The sequence below is a fragment of the Coenobita brevimanus genome, chromosome 22 (assembly GCF_032717465.1).
Source record: "Coenobita brevimanus isolate Jiangsu-jjx chromosome 22, ASM3271746v2, whole genome shotgun sequence".
Lineage (NCBI taxonomy): Eukaryota > Metazoa > Arthropoda > Malacostraca > Decapoda > Coenobitidae > Coenobita > Coenobita brevimanus.
Genome location: NC_136975.1, coordinates 4528320 through 4551362, shown reverse-complemented (window position 1 = coordinate 4551362; position 23043 = coordinate 4528320). Strand labels below are relative to the sequence as shown.

The 23043-nt window shown below is 43.1% G+C and overlaps 1 protein-coding gene across 2 annotated transcripts in view; it reads right to left on the bottom strand.

Moving 5' to 3' along the window:
• The window catches only part of LOC145392510 (histone-lysine N-methyltransferase SMYD3-like), a 40327-nt gene extending 29528 nt beyond the window's left edge, over positions 1-10799 (bottom strand). The window contains exons 1-4 of one of the 2 annotated variants that reach the window (XM_080266899.1): positions 10740-10799; positions 10240-10427; positions 8736-8913; positions 5119-5268 (exon numbers count right to left, since the gene is read on the bottom strand). In XM_080266899.1, coding sequence (XP_080123025.1) covers positions 5119-5268; positions 8736-8913; positions 10240-10403 — 492 coding nt within the window. In that variant the 5' untranslated portion in view covers positions 10404-10427; positions 10740-10799. Of the gene's footprint in view, positions 1-5118; positions 5269-8735; positions 8914-10239; positions 10428-10739 lie in introns of those variants that run through there. The other variant, XM_080266900.1, reaches the window with a different exon arrangement.
• Between the last annotated feature and the right edge of the window lie 12244 nt (positions 10800-23043).

The following is a 23043-nucleotide window of genomic DNA, read 5'->3' as shown; positions in this document are numbered from 1 at the left end:
AAGAACAAGAGGCATAATGTGAATGAGTGCTGGATACACATGCTAGACAAGGGTATATGCAAACAAAGGAGTGCTAAACTTGAAGAAGAAAGTGGTGTGACATATTACGAATGACAGAACGATTGTGTAGTGCAAGTGATGATAGAACATGAGAAATAGCCAAGACGAAGCCGTTTGTATATGTCAGACAGGGTTAGATACATAAAAAGAGGGAAGCTCAAGGTTAAGGAAAATAGGGCGTGATACATTATTAGAGAATGACAAGGGTAAGATGTGTAGTGCACGTGAAGAAGAATATGAGAGAGAAATGAAGGGGAGTCTGTTTCATATGTAAGACAGGGTTAGTAAACAAGGGACCATCTTCTCGTCGGGAGAGGAAGCTCCGTAACACCATTTCCTAAGCGATTTATTTTGATTATTACACTTACTGTCCTATACTGTGTTACGTAAATCCTTCCAATATTGCCATACTCTGAATAAGCAACATACAAAACGATATGAGCCATCCATATCCAAAAATAAATCGCTATGGAAGAGGTGTTAAAGAACTTCCCTACCCGACGAGAATAAAAGCCAAGGAGAGCTAAAGGTGGAAAACAAAGGGTGTGGTACATTATGAGAGACTGACAGGAAAATGATATATAATGCAAGTGGAGAATATATAGGAGAGAGTTATGATGCAAGTAGAGGCGTGTTTAAGCTGAACAGAAAAAAAAAAAAAAAAAAAAAAGGAGTGATGCATTTTGAGAGTGATACGGGGTTGTGGAGAGAGAGAGAGAGAGAGAGAGAACACCCCTCACCACATAAGAGAAGAGAGGATAAAATAGATACAGGCAAGAAATGTGTGCATACATGTAAACGATTGCTACACGCTGTGAAAAATGAGCGCGAAGATGCTAAAGATGGTTTTGGAGGAGACGTGAGCGAGCTGCATGAAAGAAGGTAAATAAGTGCAAAGGAGCAGGTGCAAGGAAGGGGTAGTGTGAAGGAGGGGTGTGAAAGGTAATATGCTTGTGGGAAGTTGTGGGGCTAAAGGAAGTAACATACGAGGAGACGGTGAAATGGAAAGGCTGTGATGAAGAGGTCTGATGGAGTGCGGTGGATGAGAGGTATGATTTAAAGCAGGGGCTCGAAAACAGATGTATATTTACTTCAAAGCCGTTAAAATAATCACGCATGGGACAAAATAGATCAAATGGCTGATGAAAATGAAAGAATAATAAATGAAAACTAAAGAAAATTACAATGAAGCGTTAAATAATATTCACAGAGGAAAGGATGGTCGCTCTACTGATCTTACAGCCATTGTAAAACTTTGTTATAGCTGCTGTATAGTGTACTATGCAAATCTAGAATGAGGATAACGTTTTTCTTTTGCGCTCTTCTGTATTTTACGCCAATTTTTACCAACTAGAGTATTAACTTCGGTGAAAATTTATATTCTTTACATTTCATGCCGTGGCTTAATGGTGGGGAGGGGGGGAGAATTGGTAAATGACTGGACATGAAAAGTCCAAAGGGTAAATGGTAGAAAAGCAGGTTAAGAATACCTGACTTAGAGGACTGAGTGAGAGGAGTAGTAGAAATGTATGACAGAGGTGTAATAATAGATATGAATATGTAGGTATGACTGTGGAGTATAATGAGAGGTATGACTGAGAAGTATATTACGACGCAAGACTGAAAGGTATAATAAATAGGTATGATCGAGAGGTATAATGAAAGGTATGACTGAGAAGCATAGAAAGAGACATGATTCAGAGGCATGAAATCCATCATCAGCATCATTACCACCACCACGATCTCTTTTTCCCACCCAAGTAGGAAATTAAGCAGATCCAGAGTCCAAGGGAAAAAATACTTAGGGAGAACTAATCAGGTACGTGCCAAATTAAATGGGCCACCCTCTCATTCACTAACCATTTTCAGGTCCCCGGTATCCTAACTCCACCCCACACATACACTGGGTCACAAAAGTATCGGTGCATAGGGGGTCCGATGCCTATCGAAAACATTCGAACAACTGCTGTACATTACCAACAACTCGTTATGTATTAACAATGTCTGTTTATGTAAACATAACATTTGCAATATGTTTGCAAGAAGACATTGCCAGTTGGCGATATAATGACACCTCCCGACATCAGGGCTACAAGCGTATGGTAGGTTGAACACTAAAATTTCAGTGACCTTCGTTCTGTGTTCCCAAATGTTTCACGCATATCGTGCACCGATACTTTTGTGACCCATTGTACTTATGCACTTCACATTATCTGTCAGGCACAGTCAAAGGCAAATGTCGTCCCGGTTTTGTCCAAAGATTAAGAATAACATGTGAAACATTATGACAACTCTACCACAGCTACATATTCGTAGTTGGCTAGCCTGGCTTTCCTCAAGCTTCGTATATGTTGCTTATGAGATGACAGTATAAACGAACCCAGGAAATTCCGAAGCCTTAACATATTTTTTTTTTTTTTTTTTTTTTTTACGCCGTCTCCTCTTTTTTCGATAAAGGCTAATGCGTTACAGCAGGGTAGAGGACTTAGGTTTGGAGTGTGTAGCACTTCATGACCGGATGCCCTTCCTGATGACTACCAATTACCCTTGGATGGACTCGAACCTCAAACCCTTCATCCAGACCGGAGCAGGATTACTCAAAAGAGAGAGAGAGAGAGAGAGAGAGAGACCATATTTGGTGGGTAGATAGCCCATGTCCCATGGAGCAATCGATTAACATTGGGACTGATACGGATCGTATTACAGATTCTGAATCCGGAAAACATTTTTGGCGAAGAGAAAACCTAACCCATTACGAAAATTGGTTTGGAAATTATGGTGCCTTTGCCGGAGAGATGCGCTTCACTGAGTGCCCCTGTAGTCGGTCAGGCGATGATCACCTGGCCGTTAGATCTTACACCTTCCTACAAAAACACATCAGACAGACCCAGTATATACCTTGGTATGGAGAGGGCAAAACAACATGCGACCAGCTACTGGGAAGATGAGAGAGGACAAGATATGCTTTTATTTAGGGGGAAAGAATTCCGAACAGACAGTTCAAACATTCGGTGTAAACAGAACTGCAGAAAAGGGGAATAGGCAATTTCGGGAGGAAGGCACTAAAGTAGCCCTAGTGTTACCACACCAATACAGTACCAGAAAATAATCACAACGATGGAAGGTAGCGCCTGTAAGCAGTGCTTACAGACTAACTGAACCTAGAATAAAGCACACGAATAGTTGTGCGTAGACAACTCTAGCCTGTGGGATTCATTTCGCCACTCAAAACAATTCATTCGATTATCATTGTACACTAACTCTATCCTCATATGTAGCAACATTGTTTGGTGGCAGATAATGACAATCACAGTTCATAATTACCAACTTAAGCTATGCATAAGTTAAACAAGTGGTGCCAAGCACAACAAACCTCGCCTAATTTATAGCCCCCTGAATATCCATGACCGTGAGTTTGACTATTCAGGGTCACTTAAGATCAAAGGTCATGGTACCAATTAAAAGCCCATATAGGATTTCCTGTATGTTGATAATAGTAAATGTCTTTATCTTCAACCGGTCTTAAGGTATAGCCCTCTGAAGATCCGTGACTTTGCTTTTGACATTTCAGGGTTACTCGATAACCTCCAAAATTTTATCACCTCCTTTTGGGAATAGTGCCCTCATACCCTGAAAGTCTCATGCTATTTCATTCAACCGTTTTTCCGTAATGTTGCAAACAAACAAACTCGACCAAAACCAATACCTCGCTGGACTCCGTCCCTGACGAGATAATTAATAAAGAAGTAGAACCAAAATCCGGACATCTCTTTAGCAAATGGAATTGCAGTGTTCCTAACATGGTATTAAAAAACTGAACAGATGAGAAACTGATCATATACCGGTATATATTAAAGTTAGTCGGAAACACACAACTATATATAGTTATTTCTCAAGTTATAAATAATATGCTTGCATTCACAGGCTCGTCACTTGCAGCAAATGGTAACTCGTGTCAGTGTTGTCAACCGTCCGTATGACACAAAGCAGAACGCACCAGAACTTGAGCCTTTCAGCATAAGTTTTCACCAAATTTCAGGACACGACTTTTGTCTTTGATTGTACAGTAAATTCGAGGACTATCACGTCACCGAGTAAACATATGGATGACGCCAAACCCTTGTCATACAAATTCTTCCCACCAGCTCCATCCTCTTTCAGTTCCACAACTTCTGCTACCTCCATGCCTCATTTTTTCGACGGAGAGGTATTATGAAGAGGTGGAAAACAGATATGATATTTTTTATTGAGTTATGGTAAATAGGCATAAATGAGGTGGAAACAAGGAAGTATTTTAAAGGAGTATGATAAAGTGGTATCATAAAAATAAAGTGATATGATAAAGGGGGATAATAAACGGGTATAACAGATACAGTAAAGAGGACAGAGAAAAAAATGACTGGCAGATAAAATAAACATGATCAAGAGGTATAACAAGGAGATGCAATTGATGGATAAGAGACGTATAGTAAAAAGTTTCAGCGAGAGGTATGACAGAACTATTATAAAGAGATATCATAGAGACATTATAGGGATATGAATAGGGTCAGATGTTAGTGAAATTAGACAGGTAGTCCAGCGGCTTACCAGAATTGGAAAACGAGTAGTCCATTGGGAATTCAGGAATTTCGAATATTACTTGACCTGAATATAACTAGTGTTTTTAACTATCTTCTGTGATAGTTCGACAGACTGATTCATTGTGTAAAATGGATTTGAATTTGACGAAGGAGCACCATCTGTCACTGGGTCGTGAAAGAGGACGATGGGATGAGAAAGACTGTAGGACTGACATAAGAATAAGGCGTTATATTCTTGTCTGTCGACTAAATGAGGGTCGTTATGCAGACAGACGATTTTGCTACGTTCCAGTCTTTTCTCAGAACCGGACCCACAGACAGTCGTAAACCACTGGTGTACATGAATGAAACTGTTGAGGACTGGCCGAACACTGATCAACTCGCCATCCACCTCAGGACTTAGAGTAATAGCCTGTCTCCGGATCGCTAATTTCCTGACAGGCAGACAGATAGACAGACCGACAGACTGAACACTTACTTTGCCGTAGATGATGAGGAGGAAATCGCGTGAGGGCATGTAGCGACTGCCCACCAGCACATTGAGGTCAGGCATCAGTGAATCCAGGTACTTCATCTGCTCAGGGTCGCGGCGAATCTCACGGGTATCTGCGGAAGGAGGCGAGGGAGACTGGCACACAGACACGGGTTATTAAAGACACTAAACCTGATCCAAAGAACCAGTGTGGAATAAACTTTAATAAAAATATGTATAGTTAAGTGGGAGTGCAATAGATATGACTAGAAGTAAGGTCTACATTTTGATAATTAGTGAATTCTGTAAATTTAAAAGAGCTTTCTTGGCTTATACACCTCCCGGAGTTATGATTTTCCAAGTGCCTATTGAGAAAAACAAGAAACAGTCTTTATAGAAAGTTGTTAGGAAAGGAACTTACAGATGGCGAGACTGTTCGGCAGACTTCCATATTTACTTTTATCGCCACTAATCCCCATCGATTTTACTTTCATATTGTGCACCTAGTATCAAGGTAGGACAGGAAAGCAGAAGAACACAACATAAACACAGCATCTCAATATTTTGTTAGTGACTCTCAACAGTGACATTCAGTTCCCTGTGCATGAAAACTACGCCAAAGAAAATGCCTTCAGGAAAGATACGCTTTGTTATCCACTATAAGAAAATACAGTGATTTGATTTTCCCTGTGAGCTGTTCATCCACTAATGGATTTTTTGCTCCCTGATCAGAACATAACTTGTCACGTGAAGTTCTGAAAATGCTTGTCACGTGGAGTTCTGAAAACCACTTGTCACGTGGAGTTCTGCATGATTAACAAAGCCACTCAACCGTTCCTCTCACAGGGGCATGCAAGGGGCTTCAAAACAGAGCTATGAAAGAACGGTAAGAACAAAATGTGGCAGACTATACACCTTTCACTCTAACTTGGCCTAAAATTTCATTTTCTCCCTCTTGAATGCTGGGCTGTAACAACAGATTAACCCTAAAAATAGATTACTCATAAGTAAGTGTTATAGAATTGATGTGGAGCCATTGCATTGTCTTTTTCTGCCACTGGGCACGTGAAATAAACTGCAGAAGGACATAAGTCTGGGCCAAGTTAAAGTGAAAGGAGTATAGTGATCACCGAACAGAAATGTATGGAAAAGTAGGTAGTTGTACACATATGTAGGGACAGGTGCACATATAAGGACGGATAGGTTGATACACATACTAATGCATGTAGACATACCCAGCTGACAAACACACACATAGAGGTAGACACGCAGACACACTTACGACTCATGAGGTCTTTAAATCGGCGACTTCTCTTTGCGTCAATTTTCTCGACAACTTCACCTCCTCCATCCTGGCGACCGATTAAAACAGGAGCAAAAAAAGAACACCTCACTCATATACACTAGGGAACTTGGTATATTTATTATTAATTCACAAGTAACACACCAACACACACAGATTATTCAACCAGGTCTTAAAAAATAGTTGATTATGTCCAGATGTTTCACACAGTTCCGTTTTACTTAAAGATTTATATTCCGCCACGTTTACTGCAGACGAATAATGAATGGGTTTCCTTCCATTGTATTGCATTGTCTACAGTATTTTGGAATTTTATATTAATATATATTATTTATCGACACGCATGCTCAGTTTTAAATGAAGAGTTAAAGTTAGTTATTTATATGTATTTGTAGACATCGTCTTGCTGAATTCCCAGTGCTGTGTAAATGGCACCAGTGGCGTTCTGTACATCACTTTTATTATAGATCTGGAGCTGCCACATGATGCGTCAGGCCATTGTTATATTAATTAGCAGTGTTTTACATCTAAATTATTTAATTATAGAAAGTAAATTTAAAGCTTATACAAATTGTATTCATCCATAACCTTTGACATTAAATGGACTGTGCAACAACAGGCGGCGTCTTCAATGCAGTTGCAACCTCAGTTTTTATCTTAAGAGATCCAGAAGGTCATTTATGTGCCGTTAAGTCCCTTCACGTCACCTGGCTCACTGCCTTAACCCATCCCTGCAAGGCACGTGAAATCTGACAAGTTGCAAGCGTAGAGTTTTATAAACTTCACATTACATCCGCATCAGTCTTTGTTCCTTGCTTTTCCTTCAAGGCGAGAGAGGGGGGGGAGCCTTGAGAAGTACCACTACATGATGAACCACGCCAACTTTGAGTATTGACAGTTTTTTTTTTTTTTTTTTTTTTTTTAGATTTTCTACACCCATTAGAAAAGGAATAATTACGAAAACCAGTAGTCTGTATAATGGTATTAATGTGGATACGATCATACTTCTGTACCAGTCATAACTGTGTCCAAAATATCGTTAGTTTTTTTTGTACATTACTGAGAATTTACTGTATATTGTATGTATTCAGTACAAAGAAAACATTAAGTTCTTATAGCTTTTGAAATTTTTTATATTGTAGTTTGCAAATTCAATCCATCAACGCAGGCTTCATGCTGTAATACCTCCGAGACGTTCCTAATCATCATCATCATCATCATCATCATCATCGACTTTCCACATTTGCACATGGTGAGAAGACTGGTGGCCATGAAATCAAAACAGAAAGCAGCTCTAAGAACAATCTACCCTTCAATAGGAGGTACGAGGCTATTAACAGAGTATGTACTGGGTAGTGGGATCAATATATCCGTAGGCCTACTCATTCTTCTTAGATATACAGTCATTTCAGTTGAACGTGACATGTACTTGTACTGTACTTTTCTGAAGTTCCGCCCCCTTAACTTGTCACAAGTATGGACAGTATCCTCTGATTTTAACGAAGTATGGTAAATTATGTAAGTGTTTATAATAAATTTTACTTACACAGAGGGAAGGAACGCTTCTTATTACTTGTACTGTACATTCATGTTTTCGATGGTAGAAAGTTCTTTTAATAAAACTAGTCCCCCCACCTTGACAGTGATACCACTGAAGCTTTCGCGGCGTCTTTTGGCCTTTTGCTGCGAACAAGCTGTTTGTATCAGCAGAAGGAATCAGCGGAAAGAGGAAGATGCTAAACAGAAAAAGTAAATTTGTAGACGATGGTAGATGTTCAAGATTAAAGAATTCTTCCATGTTTTGTAAAAGATAGTACAAGATTTAACCCCTTTGATCCAATGACGCAGTTTTCATTTTAATCAGACTACCACCAGATGATTTTATTCATCGATATTGTTCAACTCACGGCACAACAGGTGTTTATGAAGGTTACATCTAACCCCTCCAGTCCGTAAACTCTCTCCAAAGCTGAATAAAATCGTCTGAAGACAGCAAGAATAAAATCAAAAGCACGTTATTGTAGTAAAGGGGTCAATGTGTAAGTCTGTAAGTGAACCCAAGTTAACATATTAAAAGATCTCCGCCTGTTCATGCAGACACGCATAATTATTGCCATATTATTAATGATCTGTGAATCACGCAGAAGGGCAGAGTGTAGGCAGTGATCTAATTGCTATCACATGACACACCGTGCAAGTTTGTTGTCTCAGAGGGCGGAGGATGTAGAACTCTTTGACAGCCGTGTGAGATAATGTTAGTTCTCTTGTTCGGTAAATGATGACGCAAAGACTGAATGTGATCAAGTCTGTAGCTGCTCACCCTCAGTCGCCAGATGAGCCTAGCGAGGAACCTGGCGAAGTCCTTGGGTTGATAATCAGGTTTTTTGTGGAATACGATGCATTCCCGCCGATGCAGCTGCTGACCCAACTCCTGACACCGGTGACTGCAGTACCATGCCCGCCCACAGTCAGCACACCGCGTCAGCACTCTGTCCTTCCTGGTACGGGGGAAGAACATGGTGCTGTACTTTGTTTACACATCATTATTATCATCATCATCATCAACCTGACCCTCATCCCCATTTACAAAAGGTGTTTGTTTCCATTTACCTTCACTAATGCATACTGTTCTGTTCTGTATATATCGATCGCTATAGATGCAGGGGGCTAATGACCCTAAAATAAACTTTTCTTGCAAACTTTTATAACAGTATACAAACTCTCGCAGGATTAGCTAATTATTTACATTCATATATATATATATATATATATATATATATATATATATATATATATATATATATATATATATATATATATATATATCATCATCATCAGCCGTTTGAGTATCCACTGCAGGACCGGCCTATCCCGACCGAAGTCGGGACGATACGGCCAATGTATCTCTACCAAGTGGCTTAGGCTGTCTAGTAGAGATTGTATATAGGGTGAGAAGTGCTTTTAAGTGTAATTGTCGTGTTGGAGTGGCTTTGGATGTGTGTGTAGTCTGTGAACCAAATATAATCGGCTCGCGCAAGCCGACTGGGTGCAAGCATACTTTATAGTAAGCGACACTGGTTCAACCACAGCACCCCTTGTGTCCGCCAATTCAGTACGTGGCCGGGTGAACACTCCCAAAGTTTATTACCCTGGCAGGACGCGAACCCTGGTTCACCCGTGTACGAAACGCACATTCTACCACTGTACCACAGAGGCTCCATATATATATATATATATATATATATATATATATAATATATATATATATATATATATATATATATTAGAGAGAGAGAGAGAGAGAGAGAGAGAGAGAGAATGGAAGTTCCCCTGCTGTCATCTTTGCCTCAGTCACTGGATTTTGTAAAGTCACATTACTAATTCTTCAAAGCATTAGTGATTGCATTGGTCAGGCAGTTTTCCTTTCCATGCCTCAAGGCCTCATTCCCCTGCAGCGAAAATGCAAATTCCCTTTCCTTATGCCATTATATCCCGTGTCCAATTTACTTTGTCTCAGTTCTCAGTCTAACTCACACAGCTCTCCCATCCCACCATACTCAGGTAAACTGCCACCCCACACTCACCTCTCCCATCCCACCATACTCAGGTAAACTGCCACCCCACACTCACCTCTCCCATCCCACAATACTCAGGTAAACTGCCACCCCACACTCACCTCTCCCATCCCACCATACTCAGGTAAACTGCCACCCCACACTCACCTCTCCCATCCCACCATACTCAGGTAAACTGCCACCCCACACTCACCTCTCCCATCCCACCATACTCAGGTAAACTGCCACCTGCCCCACCCCCACACTCACCTGGAGGAACAGAGGCAGTGCTCGCAGTAGCTCCCGACCCTGTTAGAGTCCAGGAGTGTACAGAAAGGTCTCGACGTGAGCAGCACATCCCCTCTCTTGACAGGCTTCTTGGTTATTAACGCTTGGGCCCGCCAGCTAACATAGTCTTTCATAATCGTCACCATTTTGCCACAGCTACCATACACCTACTAACCATACACCAAACGTCATCACGCTACCACAATTACAAGTACCATTTGCCACACTACCACATAGATCAGTTTTATAGTACCATTCACCACACTACCACATAGATCAGTTTTATACTACCATTTGCCACATTTCCACATAGATCTGTTTTATAGCACCATTCACCACACTAGCACATAGATCAGTTTCGTAGTACCATTCACCACACTACCACAGGGATCAGTTGTAAGCACCATTCACCAAACTACCACTCGCCACACAGTGCAACGATGACAGTACCAGAACAACAACAACACTGCCACAAAAACAACCTTATCACACCACCACAAGACCACATCCACCACACAACCAGCACACAGCAGCCGGAGGGGGTCACTGCCAGACACTCTACCACCTTCCACCACCACCACCACCACCCTTTCTACCACAGCCCTACCACCCTTTCTCAATACCACACCCCCACTATCCTCCCCCACCACCACCACCAGCCTCCCTCACCACCACATCCCCATCATCACCACAACCACCATCCTGCCTCTCCCCTTCACTTCCCCTCCTCCCTACCTTCCCACCTCCCTGCCACCCCTCCCCCCTGCCTGACTCATGGTCGTGTGCCGCTCTTACTGCCGCTTGTGTTGTGGCAGGTGGTGCGGGGTGCCAGGCAGGTGTGAGGTGTGAGGCAGGTGTGAAGAATGAGGCAGCTGGGGAGGCAGGTGTGAAGTAAAAGGCAGGTGTGAAGTATGAGGCAGGTGTAAACAGGTGTGTAGTATGAGGCAGATGTAAACAGGTGTGAAGTATGAGGCAGGTGTAGGCAGATGTGAAGTACGAGGCAGGTGTAAACAGGTGTGAAGTGCGAGGCAGGTGTAGGCAGATGTGAAGTATGAGACAGGTGGGAGGCATGAGTAAGGTTTGAAGCAGGTGGGAGGCAGAGGTGAAGTTTGAGACAGATGTGAAGCATAAGGCACGTGTGAGGCAAGTACAAAGTATGAGGCAATTGGGAAGTATGAGGCAAGTGAAAAAATTGAAGAGTGAGGCAGATGTAAAGAGAGAGGAAGGAGGAGCGAGACGCAGGGTAAGGTGGAAAACAGGGGCTAATTGGGTGTGTGGCAGGTGAAGAATGAGAAGTAAGTGAGAGGCAGGGGTGAGGTATGAAGCAGGAGTGAGGGCAGGGGTTAGGTATGATGCTGGGGTGGGGTATGAGGCAGGGGTGGGGTATAAGGCAGGGGTGAAGTATGAGGCAGGGGTCGGGTATGAGGCAGGGGTGAGGTATAAGGCAGGGGTGAAGTATGAGGCAGGAGTCGGGTATGAGGCAGGGATGAGATATGAAGCAGGGGTGAGTTATGAGGCTGGAATGAGGTATGAGACAGGGGTAGGGTATGGGCCAGGGGTGAGGTATGAGGCAGGGGTGGAGTATGAGGCAGGGGTGGGTTATAAGGCAGGGGTGAGGCATGGCACGGAGCTCTGAGGCAGCTGGCACCCCTCCAGCATGACGTCACTCTGGTACACACACACACACACACACACACACACACACACACACACACACACACACACACACACACACACACACACACACACACACACACACACACACACACACACACACACTACGTAAGAGTGCGGGTGGGCCTGAGTACATGTGGAGTACAGGTTTTGCAATGGGAGTATGTACGGGATTTAGTGAATATTCGTGCCAGTGTATGAATCACCATCAGTATCGTCTTGGAAGGAGTATTAAAAATATTCTGGGTCCATCGATAAGGATTGTCATATAAAGTCCACGTCCATTTAGAGCTAAGAATATTAAAACTAATCTATTTGAATTGAAACTGTGCCACACCTAAGTTGGGGTAGATATTGTTCAGGGTCTTGTTTGTCATGCTAAACGGGGTGGTCCTTACATAGCGCTCCACGAGAATGTCACCTGATGATATCTTTTGTGTTGTGGGGACGGCTCAGTCTGCTGGTGTGGACGTAGGTGTGGCAGTGAGAGTAATAAATAAATGAATGATGCTGGGCAGACATTAATAACGTTGACTGAGCCGCATCATTCGAGAAATCGCCTGGTGAAGTGGTAGAGAAGCGTTATATATGGACCACCCTGTTTAGTTCACATCATACTACTTTTAGCAGCATACCTCAAAATCAGTTGATTCTTTCCTTGTTGCTCTTTGCAGTTATGAATAATCTAAGCTTTTATCTTGCTGTTTCATTTTTGCATAATTATCCTTAGCAGTTGCATAAGACTTGTAGTGTTTTTAAGAATCTTGTTGTTGACATTACCTTCTAGAATTGATAGGTGATAATGATGACTGGAGAGAGATGGATGTGGGAATCGTCATATCTACAATCCAGATATTAATGCCTTCAGTCCATTGCATTTTTAGTTTTATTCTTATTGTCTTCAAACTGTTCCATTTGGATTTGGAGAGACTTTTTGAAGTGGAGAAGTTAGATGTAGCTTTCATTTTCCCCTTCATTGCAAGAAGTCTCCCAAATGCTGACTAATATCGTCTGAGGATGACCAGAATATCAATAAAACTTGCAGTCGGATTTTTTAATGCAAAGAAATGACCAAAGGCTCGATGCCCGCAAAAAGTGATTCTCTACAGTACAAACGGATCAAAGGAGAGCCAATTCAAGATACGTTTGTTTCTAAATGCCTGGATACATTACCCTTACAATAGATCACAGTTCCTAGGTTGAAATGTTGAGTGCATGTAGGATTGAGAATATAGATAATTCTTGCACTGGAGAGTATAACAGAGGAGGAGTAAGAATACGTTGACAGACGAGTGCTACGCGCCCACTGTAATGCAGAAGGAATGCAAGCAGACAGTTTAGAAGAGCAGTCACCACTGAAACACTGATAATTAAGAGGTGAAGTTACAATAGTGGGGCGAAGAGAGAGAGACTGAAGGGACTCAGTAAGGGGAGGGGAAGTGATAAGACGAAGTGCCATTGAAAGGGTTAATTCACTTGTACAGCTGCGTTAGTATTTTTTTTAACAGATGACATTGTATTTTTTCGTCCACGGGTCAACTACAGGTCTTCTGTTTATTTTATACATGTTTTCTGCGACATTTGTTGTTGTTGTTGTTGTTGTTGTTTTCAGTCACTATCTGTGCTTTTTTATTACAACCTCCTCACTCACTGTCTTAACACCTTCCTCCTTTTCCCTCTCTCATTGCCGATTCCCTCATTCTTACTCACTCCTCCAAATCAGCTCCTTTATCCCTTCTGTATTCTGTTTCCCTTTTTTTTTTCTTTTTCTTTTTTTCTGACACTCTTATATTTTCTTCCTTCCCATAGCTCTTTCCACACTTATTTTCTCACGCTTTTTTCTCTCTTCAACCCCTCTAAATTCCTTCATTCTACAAGCATTTGACACTTTCATCTTTCATCTTCCTTCCTTTCTTCCCTCCCTTCTTCATCCTCCTTCCCCCTTCCTTCTCCTTCCTCCTTCCCATTCTCTCTCTCTCTCTCTCTCTCTCTTTTTTTTTTTTTTTTTTTTATCGCCTCCCTATTTCTTCTTCCTCCTGTCTCTCCTCCTTAGTCCTCCTTTCCATCCTCTCTCTTCTTCCTTTCCCTCCTCTTCTTTCCTCCTCCACTCCTCTTTTTCCCCTTTCTCCTCCTCCTCCTCCTCTTCCCCCCCCCTAAACATCCACACTGTGCAGTCCCCTCGTGTCTACAGGACACCCCGTGAACTTAACATAGCGTCACGTCATGTCATTATACGTTTTTCGATTTATCCAAAGCAAATGAGGTAATATACAGTAAGCACAGATTAGGATCTGCACAGATAACCCTGAGTTTACGGTCACTACTTTTACTTTCGACCTGTGATGGGCTGTGGATCACTGAGGGTCCCTGTTAGTCAAGTGACCACCATCGGGATTTTTTTAATGTACCAGGGGTCACTGCTTCAGGATGAAACTTGTGTACTTGTCCCACATGGGAGAGTTCCTTGTCTCAGTGGAGTGAACGGAGCTATTGCGTGATTGACTGCTGCCTACCTAAAAAGCGCCAGGGAAGGTTGCCGCACCACCCCTAAACATCCACTCTGTGCATTGCACATCCACACTGTGCACTGTGCAGTCCCCTTTTATCTAAGACACCCGTCTTATATATTTTTCAATCTCCCCAATGCAAAGAAAGCAATATAAGCACAGATTAGGATCTGCACAGATAACCCTGAGTTAACGGTCACTACTCTTACTTTCGACCTGTGATGGGCTGTGGATCACTGAGGGTCCCTGTTAGTCAAGTGACCACCATCGGGATTTTTTTTAATGTATCAGGGGTCACTGCCTCAGGATGAAACTTGTGTACTTGTCCCACATGGGAGAGTTCCTTGTCTCAGTGGAGCAAACGGAGCTAGGGCCTGATTGACTGCTGCCTACCTTAAAAGCGCCAGGCAAGGCTGCTGCACCACCCCTAAACATCCACACTGTGCAGTGTGTAGCTTCCACGTTATGTCCACAGACTTCCCAGTAACTCAATGTACCGGTTTATAATGTCATGCCGTAACTATTATTTTATTTGTTTACTTTCTCTTTCAGGTTACTCTATCGGGTAGTTTATAGATAAAGTATTATAGAATGTGACTTTTCCTTTCCAGTGTTTCCTATAAAATTTCCATGTCAGTTTTTCCATGCTGCATGGTGGTTTTTCTCACTTTTTCCTGGAGGGTTTGGTGGTGGGGGGAGCCTTCTTGATTTACTCTCCTTATCCTTCAGCATGTAGAGTTAGATCTTTTAGTCATAGTTTTCTCTAACAAGCAGCCTCGAAAGGACCATAAGGTCTGTTGCTGTTTGCTTTCCAGTGTAATCCTGTGTAATCCTCCTCCTCCTCCTTCCTCATCTTTTTCCATCCATCCATCCATCATCCAAGACTGTGTTGCCACACGAGGAGCGTTAGAGCCCGAGGCTAGGCTAGTTGGCCCTGACATTAAAGATGAGAGTGACCAGCCTCACTCATCCCTGAGTGACATTACGCGAGCAATAAACCCCAACCATCCCTTGGATATAAACCTGCTCAGGCTCAGTCCGATTGGAGCTCCGTAGTTACTCACTAAACCACCAGGCGTCATAATTTGGTTATATAGCATACATTCCTTTCTCATATCCTTTGACTAACGCAAGAAAGCCTTGGTTTAATCACGCTTGTTCTAATGCTGTCCGCAACAAGGAGAGGGCCTACAAAAGGTACCGGAGCCAACCCACCCCTGAATCACATCATCTTTACGTTTCTGCCCGGAATCGTGCTAAGTCTGTTCTTCGCTCTACTAAAAATAATTTCATCCATACTAAATGCTCTCAACTCTCCAACTCGAATTCTTCCCGCTCCTTCTGGCACCTTGCCAAAAATCTTTCTAACAACTTTACCTCATCATCCTTCCCTCCTCTTTTCTACTCTGATGGTTCTGTAGCTATTTCTTCTACTGATAAAGCAGATCTCTTCGCACAGACTTTCTCCTCCAATTCCACCTTAGACGATTCCGGTGCTGTTCCTCCATCACTTCTCCCCTCTGACTTCCTCATGGCTGACATTAAAATTTCTTCAGTTGATGTATTTTCTGCCATCACTGGCCTCAGTACTAACAAGGCATATGGGCCTGATGGGGTCCCTCCTGTTGTTCTCAAGAACTGTGCTTCTGTGCTTACACCCTGCCTAGGCAAACTCTTTCGCCTTTGTCTGTCAACTTGTACCTTTCCTTCTTGCTGGAAGTTTGCTCTCATTCAGCCAGTCCCAAAGAAGGGTGACCACTCCCAACCCTCCAACTATCGTCCAATTGCTTTAACGTCCTGTATTTCAAAAGTTTTCGAGTCAATTCTTAATAGAAAAATTTTAAGGCATCTTTCCTATCACAACCTTCTTTCCGATCGTCAGTATGGGTTCCGTCAGGGACGCTCCACTGGCGATCTTCTCACCTACCTTTCAGACTCCTGGTCATCCTCCTTTCGGGACTTCGGCGAAAGCTTTGCCATTGCACTTGACATCTCAAAGGCTTTCGATCGAGTCTGGCATAAATCTTTAATTTCCAAACTGCCCTCCTACGGTTTCTATCCTTCTATCTGTGCCTTCATCGCTAGCTTCCTTTCTGGTCGTTCTATAGCCACTGTTGTAGACGGCCATCGTTCTTCTCCTAGATCTATCAACAGTGGTGTTCCTCAGGGCTCTGTCCTGTCACCAACTCTCTTCCTTTTATTCATCAATGATCTTCTAAGCTGTACATCTAACCCTATCCACTCATACGCTGATGACTCCACCCTTCACCTTTCCATTCGGTTCCCGCAACTCCCATCTCAACAGTTACTTCAAGAAACAGGGGATGAGGCTATGGCACACCTAATGTCTGACTTGGCTCGTATCTCTGACTGGGGTAAAAATAATATGGTTGTCTTTAATGCATCTAAGACTCAGTTCTTACACCTATCAACCCGACAAAATCTTCCACAGGTATACCCATTAATGTTTAATAATATTCAGCTTAATCCTGCATTATCCCTGAACATGCTTGGGGTTTCATTTGCTCAGGACTTGTCTTGGAAAGATCATATTGCATCTCTTGTGGAATCTGCTTCCAAAAGATTGGGTGTGCTAAGCCGACTCCGCTCTTTCTTTACCCCTGCACAGTTGTTGACTCTATACAGGGGTTTTATCCGCCCCTGTGTGGAGTACAACTCTCATGTGTGGGGAGGCTCCCCACACACAGCTCTTCTCAATAGGGTGGAGTCAAAGGCTTTTCGTCTCATTAACTCTCCTCCTCTTACTGACTCCCTTCAACCTCTGTCTCTTCGCCGCACTGTTGCATCTTTATCTCTTTTCTATCGCTACTTTAATGGTCACTGCTCCTCTGAACTGTCTGCTTGCATTCCTCCACCTCTACGACGTGCGCGTAGCACCCGCCTGGCAGCAAACTCTCATCCCTTTTCTGTCCAACTCTCTAATGCAAGAGTTAACCGTTACTCCCAGTCTTTCATTTATGCAACAGGTCAGCTCTGGAACTGTCTCCCTCTATCTGTATTTCCTGCTGCCTATGATCTCCAGTCTTTCAAACGCAGTGTGTCCAGGCATCTCAAAATGATCGGATCTTGAATTTGGCTCTCTATTGTATTTTGTTTTTCTCTTGGAGGGAACTGTTACTGCGGGCTCATGGCCTTTGATTCCTTCTTCCTCGCATTAAAAAAAAAAAAAAAAAAATCTGCATTTCCCGTCCATCTTTTTTCCATGTCCCCTCTTCTTCCTTTTTTCTTCTTCCCTTCCTCCTGCCTCCTTCCCTTCCTTCTTCCTCCTGCCTCCTTCCCTTCCTTCTTCTTCCTTCCCCTCCTTCTTCTTGTCCCTCTCATTTCCCCCCTCCCCCTTCCCCCGCCTCTCCCAACAACCTTCGTTTATTGTAAAAGTAACATAATTAGGCCGAAGCTTGCGCCTGAAAATGACGCAATAAAATTTGATTGAATCTTGATGAGAACAGAGGAGCTCAAAGATTGAACCCCGGGGCGAGATGGGGTGAGGGAGGGGTGAGATGGGGTGAGGGAGGGTGTAAAGGGGTGGGGGAAGGATATGGAGGGGTGAGATGAGGTGAGGAAGGGTGTATAGGGGTGAGGGAGGAATGTGGTGGGGTGAGAAGGGGTGTGCTGCGTGAGAGAAGCTAGATGGGATGAGGAAGAAAGTAAAAGAGCGATAAGGGATATACTGGGGTGTGGGATTGTTGTGGTGGGGTGAGGGATTGTTGTGGTGGGGTAAGATACGGGATGATGAAATGAAGGAGATTGTGACGTGATGAAAGAAAGTGATTTGTTATAGATGAGTTCCCCTTTCTATCATACACACTTTTTTTCTTATCCACCATATTGCACCTTCCTATTCTTCACCTTACCCTGGCTTGTGTCCTTCCTGTAACACACACACACACACACACACACACACACACACACACACACACACACACACACACACACACACACACACACACACACACACACACACACACACACACACACACACACACACACACACACACACACACACACACACACACACACACACACACACACACACACACACACACACCTATTCCTCATAATGGTGGAAATGACCATTCGCCATTACATTTCCCAAATCTTTAAGAGAAAATGGCATTGTTGTTAAGTTGATATAATATGCTGACACTCAGTTCGTCGTCAAGCAAAACCTCAAATAGCAAACTGTGGTGCGAGTTGATCAGCTTTGGAACCTACAGTGAAGGACTAGTAGTTGCAGTAGTTGCAACCCTTGCCTCATCTGAATGTGGACTCAGTGGACTGCAGGCTGAAGCTACCCTCCTGCAGTCCAACATATTCCTCTAGGGAGACAAGGAGGGAGCTGATAGAGATTTATATAACCTGGCAGCAGAGCGTACTTGTTATATCAGTTCCAGCCGCGAGATGGCGTTCCTCTACTGCCTTACATTGAAGGACTATTGGAATTACAACAAAGCAAAGGAAGACGTGCCTACCTCATAGGAGTGGACCTACAGAAAATTTCAGCGCAGTAATAATGAAATATTGCATGAATTAGTCTTTTGTCAAGCTTCTAGACGGATCAATTAAGACTCCTGTCAGTTGTTTATCATACTTTTCTTTCATTACACATTTGTTATGCACAATTTCCTCTCGCTATTAATTACCCTCTTACGTTTATAACTAAGCATTTTTTTTAAATTTACTGGTGATGATGATGACTAACAGGAAACAAAGATATTGACAATTTCATCGTCTATCCAAAACTCAGAGACCGGCACTTTTTTTTTTTTTTTCCCCCGCAAGACAAAAGTATACGGAATCGAAACAGAGTAACTTAGCGATACCCCCTCATTTACAGAGAACGAAAACAGCAAGGGAATAGCAAAAAATAATTTCTCTTTTAGTGTCACCTGCTCTGTTTATGCATGCATTTGAATTTATTTAGATACTTTCCATTTAGTCTTATTCACCACCTCAGTCATTCTTTAAATCTACCAGGTATTGTGTGTGTGTGTGTGTGTGTGTGTGTGTGTGTGTGCAAGGTAAAAATTTAGCAGTCAGCTCTCGTCCCTCGCCACCTCTCCCCACGCCGCCACAACAAACACAACACAACAGATGGTCACGCCTGCTGCACCAATCATCCCAGGCCGGGGGAGGGAGGGCTGTCGGGGAGAGGATGGATGAGGGCGAGAGGAGGGGGAGGATGGGTGGAGGATGGGCTGGGGAGAGAGGAGAGGGAGGGTGGGTGGAAGAGGTGAGAGAGGGGAAATGGCGTGGACAAGACAGGGTGAGTGAGAAATTGGAGAGGAAGAGTTTGTGGTGATGGGGAGATTGTGAGTGAAAAGGAAGGTAAGGGGTTAGAGATGAATGTGACAGCGGACAGTAGAGGTGGCAAGACTGAAAGTGAAGATGAATGGAAATGATTTTTAGAAGAGTTGAAGATTAATGGGAGATAAGAGAGAGGTGAAAGGAATGATGAGATGGTGAAAATAGAGTTTCTTGGTGTGAACGAAAGTGAGGGTGAGGAAGTAGAGTGGTTTTATGAATAAGTGTGGGCGGATGAGAGTGGTTTAGAGAGGAAGAGTTCAGGTTAGAGAGGGAAAAAGACAGGGCGAGGAGATGGAGGGGGGGGGAAGGGCTGGAGTGAGGTTAGAATGAGCACAAGTGACAGGTTTCGAGAAGATAATGTGGAAGTGATGGTGAGAATGAAGGAAAAAAATAAGGCAAGGTTAATGGATGTCTGGCAGTAGTATATTCAGTGATGGAAAGAGAAGGCTGGGGTGGGTGGGAATGAGAATAGGTGGGAGTAGTTTAAAGAGGCAGAATTGTAGCAGCAGCAGTAGTAAGTAGCAGTAGTAGTAGTAGTAGTAGTAGTAGTAGTAGCAGTAGTAGCAGCAGTAGTAGTAGCAACAGCAATAGTAGTAGTAGTAGTAGTAGTGTTAGTAGTAGTTGTAGCCCCAGTTTTGAGGAAGCTGAGAGGCGTTTATATAACCGTGCAGTAGAGTTATGTAGTTTTTTCAGTGTCACCACGTGAAGGCATCCCTCTCTATCGTCAAAACCCAATAGGAAATGGTGAAATCAGTATGGAAAAGAAAGGTAAGGGAAGTGCGATATAGTGAGGGGGAAAAGAGTGGGCTAACGTGGACGAGTGTGTGTGTGTGTGTGTGTGTGTGTGTGTGTGTGTGTGTGTGTGTGTGTGTGTGTGTGTTCGCACGTGTATGTTTGTGTGATTGTTTGCATGCGTGTGTGTGATTGTTTGCGTGCATGTGTGTGTGTGTGTGTGTGTGTGTGTGTGTGTGTGTGTACGCGCGTGCATGCATGCATGCGCTTGTGTGGGTGCGTGCATGAGCTTGTCTGCGTGCCCGTGCATGCGTGCCTGGTTGTCGGGGGAAGGGGATATGATTTGGAGAAAGTTTGAGGTGAGAGCAGGGGAGAGGGAGGTAATGGAGGGAGGGGGGGCCAGGAGTATTCAAATCTAATTACTGGAACGAGTGTGGAAGGTGTATTAAAAAGTGATGGCGGAATTGTGAGAGTTAAATGGACATCTGGGGGGTCGAGGGAAGTCTTTGTGGAGCCCATGACGTAGGCGATGGGGGGTACGAAGGGGGTGATTGGAGAGAGAGAGAGAGAGAGAGAGAGAGGGAGGGAGGGAGGGAGGGAGGGAGGGAGGGAGGGAGGGAAGGAGAGGGAGGGTAAAGAGGAAGAAGGAAGGAAGTAAAGTGGCAGATGGCAAGAAATGAGGATGATGAGAGGAAAAAAATAGAGGAGAGGAGAGGAAGAAGGAACAAATTTAGTACATGGAAGGAGGGAGGGAGGAAGAGGTGGTGATTGTAGCTAAGAGGGAAAGGGAAAGGAGGAGGAAAAGAGGAAAAAGGGAAGATGGAAGGAAAGAAGAGGAGTAAAAGAAGGAAAGAAAGAGGAGAAGTGAGAGAAGGGTGGGAAGACGATGTGGTAAGGAAGAAAAGAAGTGGAAATTAGTAAGAAAGGAAGGAAAGAGGGAGAGAGGGGGAAAGGGGAGAGGGTAGGATGGAAGGAGGTAGGGAGAGAAGGGTTAGTGTACTGTATATTACTCTGTACACACAATATAAGAGTACACCCTATTTGTTGACGCTGTTTCTAGTATTATTAATTCTAAATAAGTGAAAATTATGTGGAAGTTTAGAGGAATCGTGCCCTCGAGTGGAAAGTTATTTATTCAGAAAAGATACAAGACTTGCATGCTGAAATATACCATCTTTCCTTATGGGAGTATAATTCCCCCATTTCCAGAATACGCAGTTCAGTGAAATCAAGACACTCTAATTCCTTTTTTTATCTGCGTATGCTTGAGAATGTCGTGTGCTTACTTTCGTCCTGGTTTTCTTCTTCTTGGAGAAAACTTTGCTTTAACTTTGTCCATCCCTGAATGCTCCAGAACTCACACTACCCATCCTCTCTACCACCAATCCCCATCCTTCCCTTAATTACACACACACACACACACTCTCTCTCTCTCTCTCTCTCTCTCTCTCTCTCTCTCTCTCTCTCTCAGTATTTAGCAGCCTGTTTCGCTTGTGGACACCTTTGATTTCAACATTCTCATCGCCAAATTCCAGAAGGGCATGCAGACTCCAAATGGCCCTCGTCACAGGAAGTAAAGTTAGGAAGGCAGGTAGGAAGGTGGTAAGGTTAGGGATATGGCAAAGTTAGCAAGGCAGTAAGTCAGGAAGGTTGTTAGGTTGGTGCTAAGGTTAGGAGAATGGTAAAGTTAGGAAGGTGCTAATGTTATGGTTAGGAAAATGGTAAGCTTACGAAGATACTAAGGTAAAGAGTAAAGTTAAGCTGGGAATGATGTTAGGAAGGTAGTAAGGCTTAGAGTAATGTTAGCAAGGCGGTAAGGTCATGTAGGTATTCTCTCTCTCTACCGTTCTCGTTGTGTCTCTCTCCTTTCCATCTACTCTACCTGTTTCAATGTCTGTATATCCTCCTTCCTGTTTTCCTGTTAGTTATCCACCTTTTTTCTCTTCCCATACACTCCTTCCTACACTACTTACGTTCTTTCTCCTATTTCTCCTCTTTTCCTTTTGTAATTCTCTTTTGATTTTCTACATTGTTCCCATATTTTATCTACATTTCCTTCATTTCTTTATCGTCATTTTTCTCATTTTTTTTCTTATTTCTTCCTCCTTCCTCTGGCTTCTCCTCCTCCTTCTTCTCACTCTCTCTCTCTCTCTCTCTCTCTCTCTCTCTCTCTCTCATCTCTGTTTTTTTATCCAGCTCCATTTTATGTTGATCATCTCTTTTTCATCTTCCTTTCATCTCTCATTCTTTTTTTTATCAAATCCTGTTTCAGTTATTTATACCTCTCTGTTCTGTCCTCTGTCTCTCCCTTTTCTTCTCATACTTCTTTTTTTCTCTTTCTCATTTTCGTTTTTCTATACATTTACCTTTCACTGCTCCCTTCTTTTTTCGTCCTTTCGCCTCTTTTCACCCCGTTCCTCTTCTTCCTTCTTTCCCTTCTCTTCTTTTCGTCTCATTCCTTGTCTGGCTCTCATCTTTTTATTTTTTTTTTTTTTTCATTACTCTCAGACTTTACATTCCTGTACTTTCCTTCCCTCATCTTTTTTGC